Genomic DNA, 9668 nt, shown 5'->3' with positions numbered 1-9668 from the left:
AAAAAAAAAAAAAAAAAAAAAAAAAAAAAGAATTGCATGAGCAAAGGACATGAGTAGAGACGTGAAACGCATCATGCGTTTTGGGTATCGTCATAGCAAAAAGCAGTGTGTGTGTTGTGTTTAAGTGATGTACTGCAGTACTGTAGGAGATACGCTGTGTACTTCGTTGACTGTAGGAAACTGGTCTGAAGGTGGTAGGATTCTGCCATAGTAACTAGGAACCTAGATTTGTGTTTAGGGAGAAATAGTTATCAATGTGGAGGATGGGTTGAACGGATGGGAAGAAACTAAGTGAAGTACAGAACCCTCTAGAACATTTTTTTTTTATTATTATTAACACTAGATTTATGTAGGACTAAGTAAGAAAAAGTCATATAGTACAATAAACACATAAATATATATTTTATTATATGATGTGGTTTTTATGTGACATTTGTGTATTTTCTGTTAGCAGAATTCATCTAGGTTAGAGACTAGCTTGATAATAAAAAAATGAAATAACTTCTAGATATTGGTAGGTAAATTGGCAGATTTGGATGAATTTGACTCTCTAAATTTATATTCTGCTTTAATCAGGGAAAGGAATTGAGGAAGCTAGGTTTGCATTTGTTGAACTGCTTAGAGAAGTAGAAATGATTATGGAATTAGCTAATACTGATTAGACAAAGCTGATGTTTAGCCATCCAGCTTGGTGGAGATTATCAATATTTAGGAATAGGACAAAATTATATCCATAAAAAGGGGAAATGAGCTACAATTAAGGAAGTATTTAACGATCATATTGCTTACTCTAAGGAATAAAAAGAACATGGGCTTTGTGTTCAGTAAACCTGGATTTGAATCCAGGTTGTTTCACTAGCTAGATGCCTAACTTTGGCCTTATTTAACTGCTTTGAAGCTCAATTTTTCCATCTAAAAAGTTTCTTATATCTTTATTTCTTTCATGTTTCTATTACTAGATTTTTATCTTAGTGAGTTTTATTATGAGCTGTGTACATTTGCTATTCCGGAGATAGTATCAGACTTTATTCATGGTCCATTTTTTGTTGTTGTTAATCAGGATGGGATCAGTCAGATAAGTTTGTGAAAATCTACATTACCTTAACTGGAGTTCATCAAGTCCCCGCTGAGAGTGTGCAAGTGCATTTCACAGAGAGGTGAGTTCTCATAATGGGGAAGAAAGACAGTGCCTTATTATGGGTTCTTTTCAGTTTCTAAAATTCTGCTTAAATTTAAAATTATCCTTTACATCTGCTTTAAAGGTTGAGTCTTATCATCTGGGATGGCCAGGTGCACATCCTAAAGTAAAACTGGCTTTATTTCCACAACGACTGAAGAGCACCTTTTACAGAACCAGAAAGATAAAGTGTTCACTGTTGTGTTGTAGGTCATTTGATCTTTTGGTAAAGAATCTAAATGGGAAGAGTTACTCCATGATTGTGAACAATCTCTTGAAACCCATCTCTGTGGAAGGCAGTTCAAAAAAGGTAGGTTTACTTTTTTTGTTGTAATATTGTCATAATTGTCATAATATTTTTTTCATAATATTGTGAAACCTCATGAAATTACCTGGCCAGTTTAGAATTAAGAGGAACTAGAATTAATTTATCCTGTTGCCTGTTTTGTAAATAAAGTTTTATTTGAACATATCAGTGCTCATTTGTGTATGTGTTGTCTGGCTACTTTTGTGTTTCAGTGGCAGAGTTAAGTAGCTACAACAGACCATGTGGCCCACAAAGCCTAAAATCCTAATTATCTAGCTCTTTACAGAAAAAGTTTGCCAGCTCCTGCTCTAGAAAAATAGATTACAAGAATATTGCATTAGAATCAGGAGGGTGTTGAATAAACTGAAAATGGTTAAGAATGAGACCTGAGTTTTTTCTTTTTAATTATTTATTTATTTATTTATTTATTTATTCATGGCTTTGTTGGCTCTTTGTTTCTGTGCGAGGGCTTTCTCTAGTTGCAGCAGGTGGGGGCCACTCCTCATCGCGGTGCGCAGGCCTCTCACTATCGCGGCCTCTCGTTGCGGAGCACAGGCTCCAGACGCGCAGGCTCAGTAATTGTGGCTCACGGGGCTAGTTGCTCCGCGGGATGTGGGATCTTCCCAGACCAGGGCTTGAACCCGTGTCCCCTGCATCGGCAGGCAGATTCTCAACCACTGTGCCACCAAGGAAGCCCGAGACTTTGAGTTTTAATGCCAGTTTTATCACATATTAGTTGTGACCTTTGGCAGCTCACTTAATCACTTTATACCTCAGTCTTCTCATTTGTACAATGGGAATAATAATTTGTTTTACAAAATTGAAATAAACTGTCTTTGAAACAACATTATTCATTTTTCACTAATTCAGATAATCCTTCTGTTCCTACCTAATTTAAATAAATGAAGTTTAATGCCCCTGGTACACAGATGTGCCATTCTGCTGTGTTTACAGTTATGTAGCAGCTTAGAGGTAATATTAGAATATAATTTAATGATTAACTTGTGACTCCCTGCTCCCTTCTTTGTCCACTAATCACATGTTGAAGTATTACTCAAGAGTCCTAGAGTTATGTGGATCATTGTTGAAAGGGTTGTATATTCTTGCTATTTCTGCTCACCTTGCAAACTCCCTAACCGATACCGCCTTACATGATTTTCTGCCTGTCTCTGACCCGTCTTACTGTTTTATTCTCTCCTTCAATCATCAGAATCCAGCCCTTCCTCCTTGTTTTCAAAGACACCAGAATCATCTCTTCCTATGTCAACTGCCTGGAAGGCCCTCTTTCCTGGAGCTTGGGCCACAGCTCACATTTCACCCCAGAGAGGCTTTCCTAGTGAAGTTCCTTCCCCAATACTCATTAACATCCTCTTTGTCTTGATAGCACCTAGTATTTGAAGGAATTACAGTTTGTGTATGATTTTCCAGCCTATTCATAAAAGTATTACTAGCACCTAAAACGGGTCCTGTACGTAACAGTAACTCGAGTAATTGAGTAAATAACTATTTTCTAAATATTCATGCTTATCTCCATGTGTTCTAAGTTGTACCTGTTTTCCACTTTTCTTCCAGATCAAGACAGATACAGTTCTTATCTTATGTAGGAAGAAAGCAGAAAACACACGGTGGGACTACCTGACTCAGGTTGAAAAAGAATGCAAAGAGAAAGAGTGAGTCTACTTTCATTTATTTAAGAATTATAATGTATTCTCTGCTAGGGTTGTAGATGTTCATCAATAATGGAGGTGTATAGTCTGCAATTTGACCATTTACCTTCTGATGTCCTCTGACTAACCTAGTTATATCTGCTTTCACTTGTCAGAGGGCACCCGAAGAGGGCATGTATCTAGCAAGTTGCTTTTTAAGGAGGTCTTTGTACTTGTGGTTGGTTCTTTTGTGCTGGTTCTTAACCCTGGGCCAGTGGTGCTGCTATATAGGTACTGTGCTCATTCCGAGAGATTCCATTTCAGTAGTTCCATAGTAGCCCAGATACCCATATATGTTTTTTTAATTCCACAGAAGTTTCTGATATATAGTTAGAATTTCACTATCACTGGTATAGAGTGATAAAGTTAATGAGCCCAGTTTGCACACTGATTGAACTAGAAGTGTTGACTACATTGAGGGCTGTGCTTTTATACCACCAGGCCCAAAACTCAGGTATCTCAGGCTTGAGAGAAGGCTTTTCTAATTAAAAAATATGAGCTTCAGTATGTGTCCATATGTAACATACATTTGTTTTTTATCAATGAAATTGTTTTTCATATTATATGAGGAAACATGCTTTTAAGAAAATTAAAAGTTTAGAAAAGTAAAAGCTTATTTCTTTACTTTTCCTGCTAAAAATTAACCTAAAATCCCATAGTCCCAAGATAACCGCTTACCGTTGTTTTAAAAATTAATTAATTAATTTTTGGCTGTGTTGGGTCTTTGTTGCTGCACCCGGGCTTTCTCTAGTGCGGCCAGTGGGGGCTGCTCTATGTTGCAGTGCATGGGCTTCTCACTGCAGTGGCTTCTCTTGTTGTGGAGCATGGGCTCTAGGGTGCACGGGCTTCAGTAGTTGTGGCATGTGGGCTCAGTAGTTGTGGCTCGTGGGCCTCGTGGGCTCAGTAGTTGTGGCTCGCGGGCTCTAGAGCACAGGCTCAGTAGTTTTGGCGCACAGGCTTAGCTGCATGTGGGATCTTCCTGGATCAGGGCTCAAACCCATGTCCCCTGCATTGGCAGGTGGATTTTTAACCACTGAGCCACCAGGGAAGTCCCCCTTAACTTTTTGATGCCCATTCTTTGATGCACTAAGTGTGGTTATATATTGTTCAAGATGAATCTGTACATGTTTTGATTGTCAGAGTATGTTTGTTTGGATACTGTCTTCCTCTTACCTCCACTCTTGTACTTCCTACGTACTAATTTGTCTCTTTTCATACTTAGTAATCATACCTATAAAATTTGTTAGTAAATGGGATTATTTATATATTTCTATATTCCATATATTATTATTACTATTATATGTTTCATGTACATTATATATATATATATTCCTCCATTATTGATTGCATGTGTTTTCTTTTTAACAGAAAGCCCTCCTACGACACTGAAACAGATCCTAGTGAGGGATTAATGAATGTTCTAAAGAAAATTTATGAAGATGGAGATGATGATATGAAGCGAACCATTAATAAAGCCTGGGTGGAATCAAGAGAGAAGCAAGCCAAAGGAGATACAGAATTCTGAGACTTTAAAGTCTTTTTGGGGAACTGTGATGTGGAAATATCGATGTTTCCAATGAGGAAATGTTGGTGAGCTGCACAGATAAATTTGACATATAACAAACAACTACTTACACAGTCTAAGTAAAGGCAATGAATTCTCCATTTCCTGCTGGAGGATTTGTTTAAATAAAATATGCTTATTAAACAAACACTCCCTCCAAAGATGGTTTCCTTAGTAACCGGGTCATTTTATTCAAGAAAAGGGTAATGTATTCTAGTGTGAAATGTAAAGAAACAAGTCTTACCTAATGAAAATGCCACATTGTATTATTGTTCAGCTAAGAGGTAGAAACAAAAGTTATTGCTTGCCTTTCAGTTCTGACATCAGCTCCCACCAATGTAAGAATAAAAATAAAACGTGAATTTTTGCATAAAATGCAAAGTCATACCTGTGTTTCAAGGTTGTTATAGAGAGACTGATCTATTCACAGCTTAAGTAATGTATATACCATGAATTATCATGCCCTAATAATCTAATCACAAATATTTTTCTCTAGATTTAAATATATTTATGAATAAATTGGAACTAGACTGAAACTTGAGAATACACAAACATATTTATATAGTACCAGTAAGTGAGTTTGCCATGGATCAGATGGCTTATAAAAACAATAACTGTAAAGTAAAAATAAATATGAAATCCATCTATTCTGCTGAATAAAAACCTATCATGTAGCAGATGTCCAGATGTATGTCAGAAAAGTCAGGCTTTTAGGGGAATTGTTTATTTCAGAGGGTATTACTCCCCCTAAAATGAGAAGTAAGAGCAAGAAAGATGCCTGTGATTTCCATAACTATGTTGTATTGGAGCTATTTGCCACTGCAGTTAGAAAAGAGAAAGCAAATTAAATGTGTAGAGGAGAAATCCAAAACTACTACAGTTAATAAGAGAATTTGGTAAAAGTACTAGGGTAAAGTTTGGTGGGGCTTAAAATTAACATAAAAAAACATCCAGTATGTAGGATAACTATTACTAAATATTGAACACATTATAAAACCTCTATAATTAAAGCTGTGATGTTGGCACATGAATAAACAGACCAAGGGAACAGAATAAAAAAGACCCAAGGTGTATGGGAGTTTTAGAATACAGTAAATAGCATTTCATAACTATGGGGAAGAGATGGGTTCTTATTGAGATAACTAAAAATAGCCATATGGGTACATTCCAAACAGATCAGAAGATCTAAATGTAAAAGTGAAGCCACATGAGTACTGAAAGACTCCATCGTAACCTCAGTGAGGGAAAACTGTACTATGTGACTTACTTAAAATCTAGATGTAACAAAGCTAAATATTGATCATTTTAACAATGTAATGTTTACATGGCAAAAAAAACCCCACAATTACCAAAAACATGACACATTGAGAGAATTCCAAAATTATTAACAAACGCTTCGTTAGAAAAAGGAATGTAAGCGACTTTTTTTTGGTTTGTTTATAACCTTTTTGGCTGTGTTGGGTCTTCATTGCTGTGCATGGGCTTTCTGTAGTCACGGCGAGTGGGGGGCTACTCTTCGTTGCGGTGTGCAGGCTTCTCATTGTGTTGGCTTCTCTTGTTGCAGAGCACAGGCTCTAGGCACACGGGCTTCAGTAGTTGTGGCTCACAGGCTCTAGAGCACAGGCTCAGTAGTTGCAGTGCATGGGCTTAGTTGCTCTGCAGTGTGTGGGATCTTCCTGGACCAGGGCTCGAACCTGTGTCCTCTGCATTGGCAGGTGGATTCTTAACCACTGTGCCACCAGGAAATCCCTAAGTGACCATTTAACATATAAAAAGAATTTAGCATATAAAAAACATACTGTATTTTAACTTTTATTGGAAAAAACTCTAAAACATATGGACTATTCAGGGTATGGGGAAATACATATATGGTAATGGAATGAAAAGGTTGAGCAGCTTAAAACTTGTATAGAAGAGTAGTTGTTGGTAGTATTTATAAGAATTATACGTGCATTTATCCTCTAATTCACAATTCTCCTTCTAGGCTCTTTCCCAAAACTAACTGGCAAAAATTTGGAGTGATACATACAAAAGATTGGAAACACCCAAATGTCAACTCATAGGGGACTAGCTGAGTAAACTAGTACTTTGGGACATCCACACAGGAAGTACTAATAGTCACCAAAAAATGAAGATTATTTCCACATATTGATCAGTCAGGATACATAAGTGGAAAAGCAACATGCAGAACATTGTTTATGCTACACTTAACTTACCTTAGTGTCAAAAAGAGTGGGAAGGGCGTCCCTGGGTGGCGCAGTGGTTGAGAGTCCGCCTGCCGATGCAGGGGACACAGGTTCGTGCCCCGGTCCGGGAAGATCCCACATGCCGTGGAGCGGCTGGGCCCGTGAGCCATGGCCGCTGAGCGTGCGCATCTGGAGCCTGTGCTCTGTGATGGGAGAGGCCACAGCGGTGACAGGCCCACGTACCGCAAAAAAAAAAGAGTGGGAAATGTGAATGTACAATACATGTATTTGCATAAAATTCAAAAAGGAAGAGTAAACGCAAATAAAAATGGTTACCAATAGGGGGAGGAAAGAGATGGGATGGAAGCAATACTGTGACTATCTCTTTCTATAGTTTTGACCATCTAAAATTTAAGCGTTTAAAAGCTAAATGAAAACTTGGGGAATGAGATCAAGATGGCGGAATAAAAGGATATGGAGGTCACTTCTTCATACAAATACATCAAAATACACCTACGTGTGGAATAATTCTCGGAATGCCTACTGGATTCTGGCAGAAGATCTCATACAACCAAAGCAGCAAGAAATACACCATGTAACTGGGTAGGATGAGACCTGTGCCCTTGGGAGGGAGCTGTGAAAGGTTTCCTCACCCTGGGATCCTCCTACACCAGCTGAGAGGTCAGCTAGGAAAGACAGCCTGAGACTTGGAGGACAGTGCAACACCTAACTTGTGGCAAGCAGGGCAGAGACCAACGCAGAGGGTCCTTGCTATCTTGCTGCATTTCCCAGCAGGAGAGAAGCACCTGCTTGGTGTGCACAGCAAGTCGCTGCTGAAACTTGGATTTCAGCTGACAGACTGAGGGAGAGGACTCTTTGGAGACAGCCTGAAGGGCCTGGAATGTGCTCAGGGCCACAAGTGGGGGTGTGCAGGATGGAGCCTGGGTCCGTCATGGGAGCCCAATTGTTAACACACACATGAGAGAGGGGCACGGCCCCGCCATAGCAGCCTTATTCTCGGCTTGCTCACAGTGGGCACAGGTCAGCCACTGAGTTCTAGGAGCACACAAAACACCAGTAGGTTGCCCACACGTGGAGGCAGGGCTGAGGGTAGTGCCAACAACAGTGTACTTTGTGAGCACACACAGTGAGTGACAAATGACATCAGAGAGTGCAGGTCCTGGTGGACAGCTCCTGGGGAGGAATACGCAGTGGCTCCTTTCCCAGATGGAGCACTCCAGCCCCACCTACCTCACACCACAGCTTATAATCAGACCTTGGGGCTTCTACTCTTAACAACCGGGGAGCAGACCCTGCCCCCAAAGGGCTATGACAACCACATAGGAAAGAGGAAGCCCCACTCAACATCCAGTGCAGCCTCTCGTCACCACAACACCAAAAACACCCTCTGTTGGGAAAACGGCCAGCACACACAGGAAAGATGTGGTAGGCACCCATAACAAAAAGAGCCCTACGACCAAAAATACTGGACTCACACAAGCTACACAGGGATGCTTGCACATAAAAACAGCCCTTCAAGAGCACAGTAGATAACTGTTTTCCCTAAATTCATAATAGATTCAGAGAAATATAAGTAAGAAGAAGCAGAGGAGCTATTCCCAATTAAAAGAACAGTGAAACAAACCTCTCCGGTCTACCAGACCCTGAGTCCAAAAAGGAGGTAATAAAAATGCTGAAGGGATTAAGAAAGAAATACTGATAGAAATGCAGATCACTGTAACAAACTATAAAGAGGAGCCAATTAAAATTAGACAATTCAATTACCAAGATGAAAACCTATCTAAAGGCAATAAATAGCAAAATAATGTAGAAGAACGAATAAGTGATGTGGAAAATAGAATAATGCAAACCACCCAAACAATGGGTGGTTTCAGACAAATGAAAAAGAATGAAAGCAACATATGAGAGTTATGGGATAATATAAAGCATGCCAATCTACGCATAACAGAGATCTCAGAATGAGAAGAAAGAGAAAAGGGGATCGAAAATGTATTTGAAGAAATTATAGCTGAAAACTTCCCAAACCCAAAGAAAGAAACATATCCAGGTAAAGGAATCACAGAGGGTCCCAAACAAGATGAATCTAAACAGATCTACACCAAGACATGTCAAAATTAAAATGGCAAAAGCTAAACACAGAGGATTCTAAAGGAAGCAAGAGAAAACAAGGAGTCAGTTACAAGGGAACCTCTATAATGCTATCAGCTGATTTCTCTACAGAAACTCTGCAGGCCAGAAGGGAGTGGCAAGATATATTCAAAGTCGTGAAAGGGAAAAACCTACTATCTAGGATACTATACCCAGTAAAATTATCATTTAGAATAGAAGGAAAGAGAAAGAATTTCTCAGACAAGCAAAAACTAAAAGAATACAGCAATTCTAAACCTATCCTAAAAGAAATATTGAAAGGTCTGCTTTAAATAAAAAAGCAAGAATCTATAAGAAAGGGAAAATCACAGTAGGAAAGACAAATATATAAAAGGACTGTACATCACTTAAATAGCTAGTACATAGATTAAAAGAATATCAAAAAACACTTTGTGGGCTTCCCTGGTGGCACAGTGGTTGGGAGTCCGCCTGCCAATGCAGGGGACACAGGTTCGTGCCCCGGTCCAGGATGATCCCACATGCCGCGGAGCGGCTGGGCCCGTGAGCCATGGCCGCTGAGCCTGCACATCTGGAGCCTGTACTCTGCAATGGGAGAGGC

At 39.4% G+C, this 9668-nt stretch overlaps 1 protein-coding gene across 1 annotated transcript in view; it reads left to right on the top strand.

The window, feature by feature from the left end:
* The window catches only part of CACYBP (calcyclin binding protein), a 10279-nt gene extending 5154 nt beyond the window's left edge, over positions 1-5125 (top strand). Inside the window, exons 3-6 of the mRNA XM_007451368.1 lie at positions 1061-1157; positions 1388-1487; positions 3057-3154; positions 4559-5125. Coding sequence (XP_007451430.1) covers positions 1061-1157; positions 1388-1487; positions 3057-3154; positions 4559-4715 — 452 coding nt within the window. The 3' untranslated portion in view covers positions 4716-5125. The remainder of the gene's footprint in view (positions 1-1060; positions 1158-1387; positions 1488-3056; positions 3155-4558) is intronic.
* Positions 5126-9668: the final 4543 nt, after the last annotated feature.

The sequence above is a fragment of the Lipotes vexillifer genome, unplaced genomic scaffold (assembly GCF_000442215.2).
Source record: "Lipotes vexillifer unplaced genomic scaffold, Lipotes_vexillifer_v1.1 scaffold1113, whole genome shotgun sequence".
Lineage (NCBI taxonomy): Eukaryota > Metazoa > Chordata > Mammalia > Artiodactyla > Lipotidae > Lipotes > Lipotes vexillifer.
Note: the sequence above shows the minus strand (reverse complement) of the source record. Positions and strands in the feature narration are given on the sequence as shown.